We start from the raw sequence: 20,188 nt of genomic DNA, 5'->3' as shown, positions 1-20,188 counted from the left end.
ATACAATTTAATTAACATTATTTAGTAAGATATGTCTGCAGTCCTAAAAAAGGGGGATATCAGAGGATAAAAAGAATCCCTGCATAAACCTGTGCACACAGCTAGATTTGAGCTTAGACTATAATCAACTCACAGGCAAGTTGACTCACCAGGTTAAAGAAATTACGGCGTATTTGTCGAATAACACCAGGAAATGTTGCTCTGAGGAGCTCCTGTAGACTTGAGGGCCAGTGACGATACATGGAGTCCTTCTCAATATCATTAACCCACTAGAAACCAGACAACAACAGGCATTTGTTAAATTGTAAAAAAGCCTTCATATGAACAGTAAAAGCTTATTTTTTCAGCAAATTGGGTTCCAGAAGTATTTTTCCATCTATTTTCTGCATTAGAAAAAAATTAAACAAAACAACCAAGATGTATTACGACATTTGATGCGAAGTTGAATTTTGTTGAATTGGTTTTTACTTTTATAACCAATTTCGCTATATAGACTTGGAATAGCATTTACTTCCAGAACTCAACTTTTGAGCTCTACAACTACATTTAAATAATTAGCGTCTCACCATAATGGATGAGTGGCGGATGTCCAGAGCATAGCTGTCTTCTACGGTGGTTGATGTTGGTAAATGCAGGAACTTACTAATGCTGCTTCCTCTGATGCCAAGGTTATGAAGACCTTCAAGAATCTTAGCCTCACCTCTGAGAATGTCCAGGATGCTACAGAGCAGTTGAGAATGTACAGTATGTGATTAACACACATAAAACATATTGTGGAATGTTAGTGGTGCCAATTACACACTACTACTTTGAACAGCAGACAGAAACCAGTCAGTAAGAGAATCTTGTACTGGGATGATACCTGAATGGGTTATGAATGTCCAGGTCAACATGTATTCCATTTATGAAAAGACTGGCATCTCCAGGATGGATCCCCATCGACTCACTCAGACTCTGCAAAGTAAATATTAGGTCAGATGAAGACAGCTATACCGTGACCTTGAATTCAGTGGGCTTTAGTGGCATTTAGCTTTTATCCAAAGCAGCTTCCTGTTTATACATTACAGGTTCAGTCCCTCTGAAGTAACCTGGGGTTGGGTGTCTTGATCAAGGGTCATGGCTCGCATCTTATGCGAATCAGCAAGCCTTAACCTACACCACCACTTTATGGACTTCATTTTCAAATTTTTATTATGGACATATGATATGCTGAAACTCTCCTAAAATTGTTGGAATGGATATATCATCTGAAAGACTCAAGACACTCCTGAGTGTGGACCCATTTCATTTTCTAAAAATAAATCAGAAAATTTGGGGTCCATTTGGCTGCGCTTGGAACTGTTTTTACAGTGCTCATCAGAAAAGTTGTTGAAAAACCTTACCTTTTGGTTATCTTCTATTTCCTTTTTCATGTTCTGGTTTACGGCCACTCTTGTCAGTGATCTGTGGGGACAGTAAAACATGTACAGTGAGTATCAGCCCTAGCCAACATCCCAGAACAGTCATAAAAACCCATTTTAATCTCAGAAAACCTGTTCTCTCTTAGATGCCATATCGGCTATGCTGACAAACAGTAAACCACAGTAAGTCTGACTCAGCAAATTCTGAACACTGCACATAAAGCTGTCTAGAGCAGCAGTGAACGAAAGTCACAGTCACACATTAAAAATGACCTAGACATAATGCATATGCATGCATTCTGTGCCGTTATACATGCACAAAATGCATAGTGGAATATTCTACAGCAATAACTGTTACAGATACTCCTGTTCCCAAGGTTCTTTAATATGGCTAAATGGAAGCATTGTAAAAAATAATTTAAAAATGTTAAATTATTGGACTCATTGAAGGGTTCACCCAAAATTGAAAATAATCCCATAATTTACTTACCCTCAAGCCATCCTAGATGACATTCTTCTTTCAACCAAACACAATCAAGAGTTATATTACAAAATATGCTGGCTTTTCCCAGCTTTATAATGGGAGTGAATGGTACCTTGTTTTTTTTAATCACATCCATCCATCCATCACAAAAGTAATCCATACGGCCCCCCAATTACTTTATTTGGATACATCATCCAAATGATTATTGTTGTTTATTATTAGGTCTATTCTATTTGTCTATTTATGATTATTGTTTATTATTAAGCAATAATAATTCTTTATAAACTATAATCACTGGCTTCCGGTGATGGCCGTATGCAAGGTGAGTTCTGGCGGAAGATTGAGCTGTGATCTCTGCACTTACGCGTTCATCAGTATGTCATGCGTCTGGTTAGAGGTCACTCTTCCACCGGAACTAGATTCGCGTACGGCTGTTACCGGAAGCTGGTGATTATAGTTTATAAAGTTATAAATATGGATATTTTTCTTACGAAAACGCATCACTTTTAAGAAGGCCTTTATTAACCCCCTGGGGCCGTATGGATTAATTTTATGATGGATGGATGCGCTTTTTTGGGGCTTAAAAAAAGAGGTACCATTCACTCCCATTATAAAGCTCTGAGGGGCCAGGATATCTTTTTTTTTAAATAACTCTGTGTTTGGCTAAAAGAAAAAAGTAATATACACCTAGGATGGCTTGAGGGCGAGTTCATTTTTGGGTGTACTAACCCTTTTAAGATTACCCTTTAAGAATGCAACCATTTGTTGAAATATATTTCCTTTCATCTTTTTGAGTTCTGATGGAGGGTATTGTAACAAAGGTAATGATTTCTGCCTAGGATTCCAAGACCAAGACTGAATTTCAGACTTTTTACCTTGCTCTGCTGGGGAAATTTTGGCTGAGGTCTTGCATCAATTTGAGAGAATCAAACTTTGGCACAGTCATGATCCGAGAAGCTGCCTGGAAACTGAGGTCTTTTGGAAAGACAGAGAAGGCATTTCAAAATCTTTTTTTAAAGAAGCCAATTATTCATGAAGAATGTCTGCAATATAAGATTAAAGGGTAACTAAACCCCTGGTCAGAGCCTGACTCCACCCACTGGCAATATTTGAAAAATGCTGGAACAGTGGGCAGAGCCCAGCGGAGGGGGGGCTCTCTGTAGGCAAGGGCGTGGTTAGCTGGTACCCTTAGCTAACCGCAGTAGCCACCGTTCAACCTGAAGAGGGCAGCACTCAGACGTTTTCACACCATATATTGTAGAATTAAAACACTTTAAACCCAAATGTCAAAAAAACAACTTGAATCAATAAACAGCATTAATAAAGCCCCAGTCTTACAGATCATTAACTAAAAAAAAGTTGTTTTAGGGTTTAGTTACCCTTTAAGTTAAAACTATTTATAAATAAAATCTAAATCTAAATCTAAATGGTGATTTACTTACACTTTTTTTTTTGTGAAGAATCTAAAGTTGTTCTCTTCTATTCAATTACACTGAATGGGGACAGGAGCTTTCAAGCTTCACAATGCAAAGGCATCATAAAAAAAAGCAGTCCATATGACTCATATGAATTTTTGTGAGAAATGTATCGAATTTAAGGGATGCCCTAAAAAAAAAACTTTGCCCTACCTCTCCTTCATGCAAAAGCAGCAATTCTTGATTTGTGAATGAATCTGTATCTCAAATTCTGAGATTATCATTGAATAATTAATAATAATCGAGCTCCATTATAATTAATAACAATTGTAATAATTACGATAATTAAGATCCATTGCTATGGCATCGAAAAAAGAGACTCCACATTTCTTTTCGTGTTACAACAAAAAACAAACATCATACAGGTTTGGAAACACATCAGGATGAGTACAATGTGTTAATTTAGATTTTTGGACAATTAAGAAAGTGTTTGATGTATGTTGATGAGTGAAAGTATTATGCCATGCAGCATCATTTTTAAACTAGTCTAAAGAGCCTGGACAAAAAGCCCCCCAAACAATTCCACCGGATTTTACAATTCCACTCCAAAGTTATTACAAAAATCAACCGACCGTTTCAACAGCCATCATGGAGAGCTCTTCACATCAAGTAAAATAAATTGCTTCATTTATCTATCAGCACAAAACTAAAACAGCTCTTATTTAGCCATTTTTGCTCGAGATCTCACAGGGCAAAATCGAATTCGGCTGTGGACATGAGCATCTGTTCAGAAGTCCGAACAGGAGTAGGACAGATCGCTGCAGCAAGCAAAGGGTACAAACTGCAACCTTTCCACTGCTTCCCAATTCATCAAGTAGACAGTTCTCTCCAGGAACCATGTGGATCGGTTTAATCGCACTGGGTGACGCAGCACAGAGTCCAGAACACCGTAAGAGAAAACCATCAATAACAGAAGCCAGCCCACCTTGGAGCTCCCACACTTTGAGAGGAGTCATGTCATTGGTGCTTTCCAGTAGATGCTTCCTCAGCTCTCCAAGTTCCTCCTGAAGCTCTGGGTGGGACTTTCTGGAGGTGAAGGAGGACATTTTTTCACATAATGTGCACTACAGCACCATGGTACTTTTTACGCAACACAATATTCATTTTAATCTATGGCTGGATATAGGTGCGAGAGAGAAAAAAAATCATCAGCGTGCTTACTTCAATTTCCCAAACAGAAATCCTTGGACTTCATCATTTTCATCCTCATTATCGGTGGTGACTGATTTGGATTCTGCAAACAAATGCAGGTCACGTCAGTTTCAATTTATTCGTTTCAATATTGCTAGCTACTTTTGTTTATAGCTGCTTTCTCAATTAAGTAGCGTTTGAGGTCGGGTACGATTTTTCCATGTTATTGAAAGAAGTTCCTAATGTTCACCAAGGCTTGATTTTATGATCAAATCAGAAATCATTCTTATATGCTGATTTGGTGCTCAAGAAACATTTCTTATTATTATCAATGTTAAAAGCAGTTGTGCTGCTTAATATTTTTTGTAAACTGTGATAGATTTTTTCAGGATCTTTTTATGATTAGAAAGTACAAAAGAACAGCATATGAAAAGTCTTTACTGTCACTTTTGATTTAAGTGTCCTTGCTGAATAAAAGTACATTAATTTCTTCCCAAAAAAATATTCTTACTGACCCCAAAGTTTTGAACCGTAGTATAGTTTGTCAAGCTACTCATTATTTAAAGCCTATTTCCTAACACTGATAATTGTTATTATAATAAAACTGTTACTGAGTTCAGCCATTTATTACCTTAATCTATCCATTCTGTTACACAAAAGGCAAATTGACATTGTACGATACCTTTAACCTGTGTGTCATCAACGGCTTTGTACTCTGTGTTTTTAATTGCCAGTTCAACACCATATCCAGACAACAGCATCCTTTCATTTTTCAGCTCCTGTGGTGACAAATCAGTGAGGGCCATCAAATATTGATAATATGGCACAGACTTTAATAAATTCTTAAATAGTATATAAACTATACAATACATAAAATCAAGATAAAGTTTTCCATTGCACAGCTGACAATAAGACATGTATACAAGTCACACTAAACTGCTAATACTCACAGACACAAAGTGTCGTAGCACATAGATGAGTTTACCCTCCTGTGCCCGCTCTGACAGAACCTTATGAAAAGTGTTGAACTCCTTGGTGCCAATTTCAGCATAAAGAACAGCTACAGGCAGGTCCGTCTCATTGAGTCCTGGGTATTGGTGGTCAGACTTGTATAGGTAAGGTCTTGGCCTGCATAGGACACACAAAAGTGTGTAAAAATGTTATGAGAAACCAATTGGTTTATTTTCATGAAACCATGTATGGACTTAAAATATCACCAAATATCTCTGAATACAACATATTGTTGGTTAACGTTACCTGCCTGCTGCTGTCTTCAAGAGCTTCTTCATATCCTTGGTGCTACAGGCTTTTTGACCATGGACAACTATGAAAGCAGAGCATCCATCTGGAGGAGGTTCATCACTTGCGATCTATAGAATGAAAAGAAAGAGTTAACAATACTGTCTATGATGTAAACCACATAGTGACAGTCATTTCAAATGCACCAAAAATGTTAATTAAAATAAATTAAAAAACGATTAGATATGTTGGTGGTGGTATACTCTAGGAAAAACAGATGTGTCACAGTGTCAAGCAGTTGTATTTGTCTGAAATCATTATTATATCCAGAAAAGAACTCACTTGTTGGAAAGCATGTACAGCTGGTGAGTAAGTCCTGAGAGACAGAGACAGCTTCAGCAGGTTGACCTGAAGATCCGTCAAAAATTGTCCAGCTTTCTTGATGATCAGGTTATAATATGACCGGACAGACTCTAAAGACAGGAAAGTAAATATCTGCATTATTTCCAATCCATGTGTAATTCAACAAAACACCATCATGCATACCAACCACTCAGTGAATTATGAATCATTGCAGAGAAGATAAAAAGTCAGTCATTACCTCCGTTTTTGTAAACAGTTAACTCCTTCACAGTATCGACAAACTGCCAGAACTTCTCGTCACCATCCTCTCGGATGAACTCGCTGCACAAAATTAGGTTTACAAAACAACTAAGACACAAGACAAGCATGAAGCACAATAATGCATACTAAAAGTAAATAAAAGTTTACTGACAAAGAGATCGTAGCAAGAGAAAAATGCTTTGTGTTGATCTAATTCAAAGCTATTAAAGTCACCATGAAATCAAAATGGACAATTATTATTTTTTTTTTTTATGTAATGTTTCAGCATTTATAATATAAATGATTTATCCAGGCACATCATTTAGTTTAAATTTATGAGCCCTCGTATTCTTTAATCACGTGTTTACTAGCGTGAGGGCGGGACAACCTGTCACTCACATGAGATCACAGCAATGGCAAACCACAACCATCCATCATCCAACAATCCATTAAATTCTCAATGGACAAAATCAAGACATGCCTTAGCTTTTATCTTATTCGAGAAGCCATTTTTACGTGCATATACATCCCAATAGGGAAGAAAAGACTATTACACCTTACGTTTCATACCGACTTATAGCACAATCTAAAACAATTTTTAAAAATATATTCTAATTTTGTATAATTCTTATACCTACAATCGTTATAATTCCATAATAATTTAGAGACCACATGGAATATTTACATTGAAAATGCATTAGTCACATTTAGTCAATTGGTAACTAGTTAAAGGAGCTAAAATATTCACTTTCCATAACAATTTTAAGCTAAAATCTTGACATTGAAGAAAGTTCAATAAACAGACATTGTTTTTTCATGCATGAAGTCAGCCATTTAAAAAAGAAGAGTAGCTAGTAGCGAGATACTGAATTACAGGATAACAATTACAATTCTCCAGCCCACCTTGTTTCCAGCAGGAGAGGGGTCATGGCCCATTTGGCCTGAAGACTGGCGATGACTCCTTTAGATGCTGAGTGCACATGCTGGAACCTCAGCCAGACCAGCACAATAAAGACCACCCTCATGATCAGACACTGCTAAAAGTACATTAAAGATAACACTATTATAACTTTAATCAATAACATTAAGATACATTGGTCCATTACACAATGATTGATGGATAATTTGCATACATTTCAGAATAGCTAGAAATGTCAATAGCCTACATCATAAAATTAAGGAAAAGTTGTAATAAGAGCTACTATTAATTAATTGTTTAGTGCTTAAAATTTCTAAATTTCAAACAAAAATTATTTTCAAATCACTGCAGGTTCAATAAACAGCAGCTTCCAATTTTAACAACTCTATAATATATAAGACAACAAACCGTCACTAGAGTAAATGTTGGTAAACAAAATATTTTTTCCCACCAAAACATGACAACATAACGTGACAACAGACAATAAAATGTCTCAACAGAAAATAAATTCCATATTCACTGGAACAAAAAATGGGAAATTATCATTTTTCAGTTAAAGAAGTCTACTCTGTCCAGTAAAACGCCACGTATACCTACAATGTAACGTTATGTGTCAGTTAAGATGCATAATTGTTGCATTCTTGCATTCTTTCACAGACATCAGCATCACTGCCCGTTTCATACAATTTATGCAAATCAGATGTAATAGACTTTGATCGTGACTGGTCATTCTTACGAATGAAGAAACAATAAAGATGGGGGGAAAGCATAAAGACGTGCATCAAAAACTGTTCAACCACTATTAGCGTTTCTTTCTGGACTAAAAACAACATATGTTTTAACAACAATAAACCGCGACATGCCTCTGTGATATACACAATGAATATATTTTAAAAACACACCTAATTCATCGGACACTGACCCGCTGTATTACCCGTCTGTTTCACAGGACGCCGCCATTAAGGGGGTCCTGCATCTTTAAGTCCCTCTTCCACATATGGGAAAGCGACACATTAATTCCGCTTGAGTAAAAACGCGTCAACATTTCAACGACTGATAGGCTTAATATTCTAAAAAAAAAGTGAATCTTAGTTATTATAGCAGTAAATTATCTTACTGCATTAGCATGTTTTAGAAGTTGTATGCAGGAGTTGGTTGTTCAGGCATTTTCATGGACAACTAGCAATGGGATGTAACGGCAGAGCTCCTGAATGTGAAGTTCATGTTTATGTTTTTCCCCGGTTTGATTAATTTAACCTAAAATATTGAAATAGCTACGTAACATGTTACATCTCATTCATTTCTCTTAAAACAAATCACAATGCCCATTTGGCTACAACTTTCAGATATAGCCTTTATTGTAAGGATTATGAAAAAAAAAATTCGATTGGAATTACTGTTTATATGATTTTAGTTTGTAGTATGCAATATACTGCTTGGGATTGCAGATATAAATTATAAATAGTATTTATATGAAGCCTATGGGTAAATATTTTTTTAATAGTTCATTTTTAATTTGTTCATTTAATGTTGTTAACATTTATTGAAGAGATTACTGGTACTTTAGATCAACATCATGGATCTCATTAGATTTTTTTTTATGTTGCTAGAGGCCTACAACATAAACAGCGCTTTAATGTTAAATTACTGCATATAGGCCTATTACATACATTTTATTGCATTTTAGCCTATTGCATTAGATAGCCTACCAATTTAGCCTAATATTAATATGCTACTCATTTAATATATTCATGGAAAACAATTACTTTATAGAAAGTGGTAGTTGCACATTTGGGGTAAAATATGGAGAATATTAGGGTATAATATGGAGAACATTATACCCTATACCTCTTCTGATTCCATTCCCTGTTAATTATATTCTATTCTATTTGTATGCACTGTGTATACAAATTTGTCTATTTTGTTTATTTATAGGCTATAAACAAAATAGACAAATGTGTATACACAGTGTGCTATATACAAATAGAATAGAATAGAAAAGAATGGCTACAAAAGTAGTCTTGTTTACATAGCCTATAAACAATACAATATAATTCACATATAGGCCTATCTTTATTTTTTATTTTTACTATCTGTGTTGTTGTCTCTGTGTACTGGAGGCTTCTTCTCTCTCCGAAACAAATTCATTGTGTGTGCAATTTTGCAATATTTTCTTCTTCAGATCTCAACAATAGTATTCAGCTCGCACTGTCATTAATAAACCAAGGGGGGCGCTGCATAAGAAAAAAAGTGAATTTGCCCGAGTACAGATATTCCTGGCAAAAGTAAATGGTTAAACCAACATGTAAAATACAATTAATCTTTAAAAAATCGACTATAAAATACTGCATGCCTATAGCAAATTTGTAGAAAAAAAAGGTGAAATATGCTATAAGAAGGAAAAAAACGTTTTAAATGACATAGCCTAGTATGAAGAACCAATGTCCTCCAGTTATTACCAAATGATAGGCTATACCTATTGTTAAAAATGAAATGACAAAAAAGTAAATGTTGATAGATAAATCTAAATATTACATTAATCTGCAAAGATATAGGACCAAAATCGAATTTGACAATTAGGCTACTCACAGACATGCACATGCAAAGTGGGCTGGTTCATTGTCATTTTCCTTCCTGGATGTACAGACCAAGAGATTCTACAAATTAACAATAAACGCTGACAATATGTCGACTATTATGTAGTCTATTGAGGTAGAACATGCTCAACTTAAGCAGCATAAAATAAAAATAATAAAAAACATTGTATAGACAGTAGAATCTGTTTGATTATATATATGCTTCTCGATCACATAGGATTGGCTTCAGATTATGATAAAATTCCCGTAGCATTCCTTTAGTAGCCTATTTCCCCAAAGATGGCACAAAGATTGCACAGAGCAAAGAACTGTGAAGAAAATAATAAAATGTGCACAGTGAATTATCTCAGTACTGGTTTACAGTTCTCACTTTATTGCTGAATATACCTGAGCACTGGAGTGGGACCAGGTGCAGATGAAATTATTCGCGTGCTACGAAAGAGCTCGTGCTAAAGTCTACTGGCGCGACAGGCGCTCGCGTCTCGTTGACATCATTCGCATCATCCCGCTGATGCGCGTCGCGGGATGGATGGAAAACACAGACTCGTCGCGAGTGCGTGGAGATTCCGCAGAATAAAACAGACCAACGAGACACATCGAATCGTTTCATTTGCACAGAGCGACCAGACGTTAGTTTAGTCTTATACTTGATACCACAATGTTCGGTTCTAGCGTTTGGTGACTTACACTATCTTCACAACTTTGTGAGAGTTTGATGTGAAGACTTGGATGACACATTTTCGCGCATCTTTTTACCATATCAACATGTGGCATGGGGCTTTTGGGCTGGATCCCACGCGAACGTCCTGGGAGAAGACCTGGAGAGCAGATCATGATTCACACTAACTGCATGAACAATTTCCTTGTTTTAAAATGAATGATAAACCCAACAAATGGATTTTCATCCCAATTTTAGCCATTCTTTTTGTCATGATTGGGTACCAGTATATTTGTCCGGCAGGCGGGCATGCTTGCCATTTCAGGACAGGAGAGAAACTCGTGAGGCTCGGTGCCCTGCCCACTCCAGACCCGACCACCGATGACCTGTACCGGGAGTTGGACCCGGAGGAAGACAGCCCACCTAAATGTGCGTCCAAATTCAACTTCACAGAGCGCGATCTGACACGCGATGTCGATTTCAACATCAGGGGAGATGATGTGATTGTGTTTCTGCACATTCAAAAGACAGGAGGAACCACCTTTGGCAGGCACCTGGTCAGGAATATTCACTTGGAGCAGCCGTGCGACTGTAAAGCGGGACAGAAGAAATGCACGTGTCACCGGCCCGGTAAGCAGGAGTCCTGGCTCTTCTCAAGGTTCTCCACGGGCTGGAGTTGCGGTTTGCACGCAGACTGGACTGAACTGACCAACTGCGTGCCGGTGATTATGGAGAAAAGGCAGTCTCCAAAGCGCAAGAGGTAACGTGCCTCCCTCTCTCTCATAAACTAATTCGGGGAATTCATTTGCCGCTCTGTTGCTTCTAATGAAGGTAATGATGAAGTGTAACACGTAGTCTGAGGGTGTTTTCACACTTGAGTCCACTCAGACCTCTTTAAGTAGCCTAGACCAAAATTGTTTTCACACTCTTTGAAAAGTGGGCTCAGATCTAACGATTAATTATTCTACTACTGATACTGCAACTACTAGGCTACTACTACTTCTAATAATAATTACTATAAATATGTTGAAATTAACTGGAAAAAGTGGTGTAGAAACAATGTTTAGTCAGAAATCGCCAATGTCACAATTACAAAGAAATGGCAAGAGGTCAATTTGAAATAAAGAAGACATTTTGAAGAAAGACTAAAAGAGATTCCAATAAATACTCCAATAATGTTTGTTTTATTTACTTCGAAAAATTAAATAATTTTTTACAGTTTAGGCTTCAACTGTAATATATTTCAGACATATTATTTCTTTACTTTTATGCTACTTTAAGTCTTTGAGCAATATAGTTTGAGACCCCTTTAAGTAGCTCTAAAACGTGAACCCAGTTCTATTTGCACTCAAAATGTCCCTGCCCTTAAAAAAGTAGACTCAAATCCTATTTTTGTCCATTTTGTGATGAGTTCTCAGTTTACTTTCTATAAAAAACTTGCTTTGGGGATCTATAATCATCATTATTAGGTGAATATTAGTGCAGAATGATGAAGTTTTTGTCCACAATGCACTCAGACTCCCTTCAAAGAGTCAGCTTCAGAGTCCGGTTTGATTTAAAGTGGTTTGAGTTCAGTTGGAGCATTCACATTCAAGCTGACATTTGTGCCAACCAATTGTGGACCCCTGCGACAATACTTAAAGGTAAACTAAAAGGTAATATTTTTCCTCTGACATAATACTGATGTGTTACTAATTCTGGACCAGTTGAATGAGAAATTATTTTAACCACAGAAGCCAATCAATCACTCCAATGGTAATGATCATAGTCCACTGTGAGAATACAGTGTCTACAAAAGAGATCTGTGCATTATGAATTCTGTGGTGCCTTTACTAAATCTAAGTCCCTTGTAATTTACTAGACTCCTAGAAATCCATTATGCCCTTACTCCTGTCTGAAATGCAGTTTTTTTATATAGACTTTATATATTTTTTAGAAGGTATTTTAGCATCTCTAAGATTAATATACTTCACATACGATTTTAAATAGATATTTACTCTGTCAGAAAATGCACTAATTGGGTTTCATTGCCTGTGGCCCCTCTGCGTGTCACTCAGTGATATTATTAATGTGACAGTGATATTATTAACTTATCATCACCCAACATGGTTTATCCACATTAAAATGCACAATGAAGAGATTGTCAATATGACAAAATGGCAAGCCTAAAATGCTATTTTGAACAGTCTCTGTGACCACAGCTCTCTTTTTTCAGATTCTGTATTCCCGTTTAAATGATGTAGAAGCTGCGCTGTAATGAACTTTAAATGTGGTATCATAAAGCCGAGCCGAGCCATCGAGCATTCCCATCTATAAATCTGACAGTGCCAGTCTGGACAAGCAAGCTATTAAAAAGTTATTTTAGCTGTTTACTAAGTATAATTATGGCTTAAAATGGTGAAAAAATGCAGACTTTCACTTTTATAAGTGCATGTGAATAAAAGACACATGTCTTTTTAGAGCCTGCGAATGCTGTTCTTGTATGGCATATAAAATAGCTTTGTCGTCACCTTCGGCTACTTGCTGATCTTACGTTAGTCCATTAATTATCTTTAGCACAACGCACTGACTGTGTCCATATCTGTTTTGCTCTGTTATCATAAAAATCTCAGTTTTGGCAGTCATTCATTAAGCAGTTGCCAAGCAAATGGATCACGTTAATTAGGTGCTTGGCCTGTTTATATGATTCAGTCTATTGTAATGAATGAAAATGGCCAATTTCTGAGTAAACAATTAATACTGAATGTGAGGAACAGCTGAAAAAAGCTTTGAAAGAGGAAACATTCATTGGATGAAGAGAAATTCAGACTTGTACCCCAAACCTGCAAGACCATCCGATATGATTCATCTCTGCAGAATCAGCCGGCTCATTCTGGGAGTTCGCAGCCTGTATGTGACAGAGAACCAATGCCCAAATGAAACATAAATCCATCGCTGGCTCTCTCTCTCTGTGCTTTCAAAATGCTGCTTCGCATTGCTTCTCTAAAGATACACCATGAGACGCAAATAAATCTCTTCTGACAACAGACGCTTTTGCTCTCTGAAGCGCATGTGCTAAGTGGTGACTGTATGAAAATTTCATCCTGATACCCAGCTCTGTTTATTTCAGTTAAGATGGATCACTGTGTGCTTGGAGGAGGTTTTTCACGGACAAACAATCCTCATTTTTTGCTGTGTTTAAATGCCACCTTCACACTTGAAACTTGCTGCACTCACTGTATTCCATAATCGAATCATCCAGATTAGTGCAGTAGCGCAAAGAAATTGTGCAATTTTTTTATAGTGAGCATGTAGTTGATATTGGTTGGTAATATGGCAGCCTGGTTTCTCAGGCATGGTGTGGCCTTTTCAGCCTGGCATGGAGCAGTGCGGGCACATCGCAGGAGCCTGAAAGGTCAATCATGTCAGAGTGGAACAACAGACACTGTAAGAGTCGATGGGGAGAGAGAGTCTTCTCTTCTTCTGTCTCTCACTCTGGATTGATTGTCTTCAACGGTCAATCCCAATCTAGTAATGGTGTGAACGCACCTTTATTCCAGATGGTAAGTAATGGCCACTTTTCAAGAGCCAATCAATTCCCCATTAGTTAAATCAAGTCCCACTCAATTTTTCCACATTGAATATGTTATTTCACTCAGGAAAACAACCTATTGCGTAAGTAAAATGGGTTGTTTTTAATTAAAGATGCTAATCTTGATAACTGACCAACCATAAAACTCCACAATTAAGATCAATTTCAGACTCAACAGGGTTTTATTTGGGTACAATCCTCACGGATTTTATACCCAAAGGCATCACATAAATTTAAATGATGTTGTTCAGATGATAAAGCCCCCTGATATGGAAAAAAACCCTGACTCGTTCTTTTCACCATCCTTCCTTGTTCTTTCATAGCTCTGCCTCTCTACAGGACCTCTCTCTGCCTCTTTTTATTTTAGCACTAATTAAAGTTGCCAAGTCCCCTGACATTATAACCAAATGGAGTTTCTGGGCAGTCACGAATGTGCAATCTGTGAAATGAGATGCAATTAACTAAGCCAACTGCACACAGGTTCTGAGATTAAAGTCACCGCAAACGATCTGCACATGTTTACAGAAACAGACTCTTAGTTTGCAGTTAAAAAACCCCCCGAAAAAAACCAAAACACCTAGATAGCTAGTTTATAATTAGGAACACAAAAGCATTAAAACGATTTTCTGTTTTTCTGCCCAACACTGATTTCATAGTGTTGTCGCTTACTGGCATAAAGGTAAAAAGGCATTTTACTAAGTTTTAGTGCACATTATGGAGGAGGGTCTATTTTGGCATTGTAATATTCCTTACATACTGTAAGATCCAAAATTGAAATCTAATTGTTTTCAACAGTATCGAAGTGTAACATTCATGTTTGTAGCAAGGTTTTGCAGAATTTAGGATCCATCTACCAATCTACCTATCTACCATCCATCCATCCATCCATCCATCCATCCATCCATCCATCCATCCATCCATCCATCCATCCAACCATCCAATTTTTTTTCCAAAACTTTCAAACAACGCTTTGTCAAACCAACCTGATGTAATGTTGGTAAACATTTTTTTTTCTAAATTAGTTAAACTGTATAAATTACTTTAAATGTCTATTTATTGTAATTCTACCTCCTTACATTCAAACCCTATTTGCCATCTCAATACAAATTCACGAAGTGAACTGGAATTTAAAAGGCTTTCTCAATTCAGTTCTGAAAAGCACTCAGCCCTGGTCTGTCAAGTCAAGTTACCTTTATTTATATAACGCTTTATACAATACAGATTGTTTCAGCAGCTTTACAGTGATCAACGGGAAGATCATTCAATGATTTGAACAGAGTTAATTTCAGCTGTACAGCAGCTCTAAAAGAAAATAACGTTATTGTTCAGCTGAAGTCTGTTCAGTGTTGATTTAGTTTCGTTGTAAAAATCATCAATTCATTTAATCTATAAAGTAGTTCTGCAGACAACATTGATGCCATCATTGTCCATCTCAGTTAAGTTCTCATCCAATAGTGTCAGTGCAGTCAAATCAATAATATTGTTGAATATTAAGTGTAGCACAAATGTTGTGGGAACAGTTAAAAAAATAAGTATAATACTTAAAGTACCCCTGTAGTCAATAATTCTGTCCCCAAAATTACATATTTAAATGTTTTTTCTTGTGAAAAAATTACTTCATGCCTTAAAATAGCTTGAATGTAACTCTACACCCCTTGCTTCATTTAGTATATGCAGAAGTATGAATATGCAAATTAGCCCCACCTCCACTCACTCAGACCAGCTCAGAGATCCACTCGGCCAACTTTTGGCGCTTTTCCACTACACAGTACCAGCTCGGCTCGGCTCGCCTCGACTCAACTCGACTCGGCTTTGTTTGGTTTTCCACTGTGTAAAAGTTGTACCTGTACCTGCTTCCGGGTACTTTTTTTCGTACCACCTCCGGCGAGGTTCTGAGCGAGCTGAGGCGATACTAAAATGTGACGTGAAAACACGACAGACTGCTGATTGGTCAGAGAGAATCGTCACTATTCACTGCATCATCATTGCACGCGCCAGACGGAGTATCCTGAATAAAAAAACTGCAAAAACAAAAACAGCATACACTCGATTTCCTCGATTGTCCTGTGTGTGTGGGTAGCGGGTGTGTCTCGCGTAGAAGATTAAGTCACGGCAGTTTCCTGCGGCGTCGCTATGACGACCAGGTACTATTGTGGAGGTACTATCTGCAATTGAAAACGGAGCGAAAAGCGAGCCGAGACGAGGCGAGTCGAGTCGAGTCGAGTCGAGTCGAGTCGAGTTGAGCTGGTACTGGTAATGGAAAAGCGCCATTACTGAGGTTAACGCTACACAATGGTATAGCTCTTTACAACGTCGGACACATAACGGTAATTAATATGATCATAGGCTTTTGCTTAACTATGTTATCAAACAGCTAATAATGTGTTGATGTTACAAGAACCATGTTGCCGTTCGCCATCTCAGAGTCTGACCGCTGCCTCAGTATCCTTAGAAATGCTTTGAACAACTGAGAAACGTCAGTGGAGAAAGGCATATAGTTCATCATAACATCGTAATATACATCATACTCAAGCTATATTGCTAAATCTGCCCAATTTTTCATATCGACAGAAAAATATACCTTGCATCTCTCGAGACTCCCCTGCTAGTTCCTGTTAATGATATGCTAAAGCCCGCCGGCTCTTTGACGGAATTGGTTACAAGGTAGTTTGTGACGTCAGAAACAACAGCGATTTCAAACCGCGTTTTTGAGACTGCCTTTGGTTCACCGCAGTTTTAAAAAGAAAATACTCAGCAATGGTGTTGACTTATGAATTTGCACATGGTTTGTCTTAAAGCATTTTAAAAACACCACATAGACATATAAACAACATTAAAAACTTGATTTTCACCACAGGGGGACTTAAAGCATTTACGCTAATTAGGTAACGTCTAGAACGTTTTTTCTGTGTAACATTTTTTTGTTTGTTTTTACTAATATTGTCCTCTGCATATGGTGAAACAGAGTCGCATTTTCTATTAACACATCACATCATCTATATTAAAACAGTCTATTTGCATGTGCGCCTGAATGTGTGTTAAGTTGTGGTTAGGGTTTTCAAGCTAATGTAATGAGACCTAGAAAAATCTCCAATTGTTCTTATGGAAGGACAAACATTCAGTGCTCCGAACAGCCGAGGTCCTCCGCTTCCCCTCAACAATTAGAGTACAAATAGATTCACAAGCTCCTCATTTCCCAGACAATCACTGTAATGAGTAACCTGCAGCTGCACTAATGGGCCATTATTACTCACACGAAGAAAGTGATGACATCCTCTTGGCACAATAACACTCTTTTGCATTATATTTATTTATTATAGTCAACACAGAGACATACAATTACTGTCAGCATCTGCTTGGGCTCAGATCAATACTGAGATGCCATCGCCCATCTTTCGCAAAGTGTAAAACGTTTTTCCTGGTCACCTTTTAAATTCTTCTTCCTGTTCCTCCTTGTATGTTCCACACATCACTGCACTTGCTAGATGGCTTCTGTTGTCATGTTCAGATCCTATCAGCTAGATTTTTCAGCTCTTGCAGGTTTTCTGTGAGCAGGCATGGGACTGCAGGAACTAAATTTGTTGGATTTACAGCCTGAAGGGACTTGCTCAAGCCCTGTGCATCCTCATTGGTATGGGATGTTTATTAGGTGCAGGGCTGAGCATGCCCTTGTGGGTTAGACGCGGTTGGGTCTGGAGATTGCTTTCACGTGTCATTAATCCGGGTCGCCATATTCTCTGGAGCAAAAGCTGTAATCCAGTTGCTATGATAATTATGTGCTAACAGGGAAGGGAAAGTTGGTGCATGTTTTGAGTTGCTTCTGTTTGAGCTAGAGTCTAAAAAGTGAATAAAAAAGCCCTTTGAAAAACAATGTGGTGTTCGAAGCAGCATATTGTTAAAATTATTTTATTTGGGGGGAAAAATACAGTAGACTATGCCATATTTAAATCACACAAGCAAAAGTGCTGCTATTTCAAATCCATGCTGATATAAACAGCATGATTATTAGTGTGATATGTAGTTTTCATACAAGTGGAATAACAAAAAAAGGCATTAATATAGAGTAACTCACATTTTGGACACAATATTGAAAGTTTGCTCTGTCAACAAAAAGCAAAAGCAAAGCGCATGGTGTTTCATTAAGGAATCAATTGTTGTTTTGAATGAATAGTTTGAATAAACGATTAAAAGACTCACAAATTAGTTGTGTCCCAATTCAGAGGCTGCATCCTTTGAATGTTGCATTTGAAGGCCGATTGTGTCACCATTGCGTGACAAAGGCTGCTCCAATTCGAAGGCTCCTTCAAATGTGGCAGATGGATCCTTCGCAGCCTTGCCTACCCCAGAATTCACTGCACTCCAGTTACAACTGTATTTTTTGAGAGAAATTGCGTTGAGAGTATTGAGAGTATTGAGTTTCACTTTCTCAAATATCTGATGATACAAATGTAAAATGTAAACAAAAAAAACTTTAAAGCGTTTGAAATGTTGACTTATATCTTACTAAGATGTGATTATTAATATATATATAGTTTATATTTTATTATATACAGAAATGGACAATGGTGAACATACACTCACCTAAAGGATTATTAGGAACACCTGTTCAATTTTCTCATTAATGCAATTATCTAATCAACCAATCACATGGCAGTTGCTTCAATGCATTTAGGGGTGTGGTCCTGGTCAAGACAATCTCCTGAACTCCAAACTGAATGTCAGAATGGGAAAGAAAGGTGATTTAAGCAATTTTGAGCGTGGCATGATTGTTGGTGCCAGACGGGCCAGTCTGAGTATTTCACAATCTGCTCAGTTACTGGGATTTTCACGCACAACCATTTCTAGGGTTTACAAAGAATGGTGTGAAAAGGGAAAAACATCCAGTATGCGGCAGTCCTGTGGGCGGAAATGCCTTGTTGTTGCTAGAGGTCAGAGGAGAATGGGCCGACTGATTCAAGCTGATAGAAGAGCAACTTTGACTGAAATAACCACTCGTTACAACCGAGGTATGCAGCAAAGCATTTGTGAAGCCACAACACGCACAACCTTGAGGCGGATGGGCTACAACAGCAGAAGACCCCACCGGGTACCACTCATCTCCACTACAAATAGGAAAAAGAGGCTACAATTTGCACGAGCTCACCAAAATTGGACAGTTGAAGACTGGAAAAATGTTGCCTGGTCTGATGAGTCTCGATTTCTGTTGAGACATTCAGATGGTAGAGTCAGAATTTGGCGTAAACAGAATGAGAACATGGATCCACAACACATTCTCACCCCAAATCGTCACTTTTTCGTCACTTTCAACCATGCTTCAATATCCGACGCACAAAGCACCCTTTAGCGTCCATATGTGACTCTTCGGTTATGGGTAGGTTTAGGCGTCATGTAACTGACGCTTTCGAAAGTTCGTCAATATCCGACGCACAAAGCACCCTTTAGCGTCCATATGTGACGCTTCGGTTATGGGTAGGTTTAGGTATGTGGTAGGGTTATGCGTCTCATATGGACGCTAAAGGGTGCTTTGTGCGTCGGATATTGAAGCATGGTTGAAAGTGACGAAAAAGTGACGTTTTGGGTATGAGAACGGGCTGGGATCCATCATGCCTTGTTACCGCTGTGCAGGCTGGTGGTGTAATGGTGTGGGGGATGTTTTCTTGGCACACTTTAGGCCCCTTAGTGCCAATTGGGCATCGTTTAAATGCCACGGCCTACCTGAGCATTGTTTCTGACCATGTCCATCCCTTTATGACCACCATGTACCCATCCTCTGATGGCTACTTCCAGCAGGATAATGCACCATGTCACAAAGCTCGAATCATTTCAAATTGGTTTCTTGAACATGACAATGAATTCACTGTACTAAAATACCCCCCACAGTCACCAGATCTCAACCCAAAAGAGCATATTTTGGATGTGGTGGAACGGGAGCTTCGTGCCCTGGATGTGTATCCCACAAATCTCCATCAACTGCAAGATGCTATCCAATCAATATGGGCCAACTTTTCTAAAGAATGCTTTCAGCACCTTGTTGAATCAATGCCACGTAGAATTAAGGCAGTTCTGAAGGCGAAAGGGGGTCAAACACAGTATTAGTATGGTGTTCCTAAT

The 20,188-nt window shown here is 37.9% G+C and overlaps 2 protein-coding genes across 5 annotated transcripts in view; one reads left to right on the top strand and one right to left on the bottom strand.

Moving 5' to 3' along the window:
* The window catches only part of uggt2 (UDP-glucose glycoprotein glucosyltransferase 2), a 33,798-nt gene extending 25,519 nt beyond the window's left edge, over positions 1–8,279 (bottom strand). For 2 of the 3 annotated variants that reach the window (XM_082176345.1, XM_082176347.1), the window contains exons 1-14: positions 8,154–8,279; positions 7,236–7,369; positions 6,331–6,413; positions 6,072–6,202; positions 5,748–5,860; positions 5,441–5,618; positions 5,173–5,269; positions 4,521–4,593; positions 4,285–4,385; positions 2,760–2,859; positions 1,383–1,443; positions 863–954; positions 567–720; positions 150–269 (exon numbers count right to left, since the gene is read on the bottom strand). In XM_082176345.1, coding sequence (XP_082032471.1) covers positions 150–269; positions 567–720; positions 863–954; positions 1,383–1,443; positions 2,760–2,859; positions 4,285–4,385; positions 4,521–4,593; positions 5,173–5,269; positions 5,441–5,618; positions 5,748–5,860; positions 6,072–6,202; positions 6,331–6,413; positions 7,236–7,357 — 1,425 coding nt within the window. In that variant the 5' untranslated portion in view covers positions 7,358–7,369; positions 8,154–8,279. The remainder of the gene's footprint in view (positions 1–149; positions 270–566; positions 721–862; positions 955–1,382; positions 1,444–2,759; positions 2,860–4,284; positions 4,386–4,520; positions 4,594–5,172; positions 5,270–5,440; positions 5,619–5,747; positions 5,861–6,071; positions 6,203–6,330; positions 6,414–7,235; positions 7,370–8,153) is intronic. The other variant, XM_082176346.1, reaches the window with a different exon arrangement.
* A 1,998-nt stretch (positions 8,280–10,277) lies between these two features.
* The window catches only part of hs6st3b (heparan sulfate 6-O-sulfotransferase 3b), a 96,998-nt gene continuing 87,087 nt past the window's right edge, over positions 10,278–20,188 (top strand). For both annotated transcript variants that reach the window (XM_082176410.1, XM_082176411.1), the window contains exon 1: positions 10,278–11,266. In XM_082176410.1, the coding sequence (XP_082032536.1) occupies positions 10,722–11,266 (545 nt within the window). In that variant the 5' untranslated portion in view covers positions 10,278–10,721. The remainder of the gene's footprint in view (positions 11,267–20,188) is intronic.

The sequence above is a fragment of the Leuciscus leuciscus genome (assembly GCF_965113295.1).
Source record: "Leuciscus leuciscus genome assembly, chromosome: 7".
Lineage (NCBI taxonomy): Eukaryota > Metazoa > Chordata > Actinopteri > Cypriniformes > Leuciscidae > Leuciscus > Leuciscus leuciscus.
The sequence above is the reverse complement of the archived record's forward strand: the minus strand, read 5'-3'. Positions and strand labels throughout refer to the sequence as shown.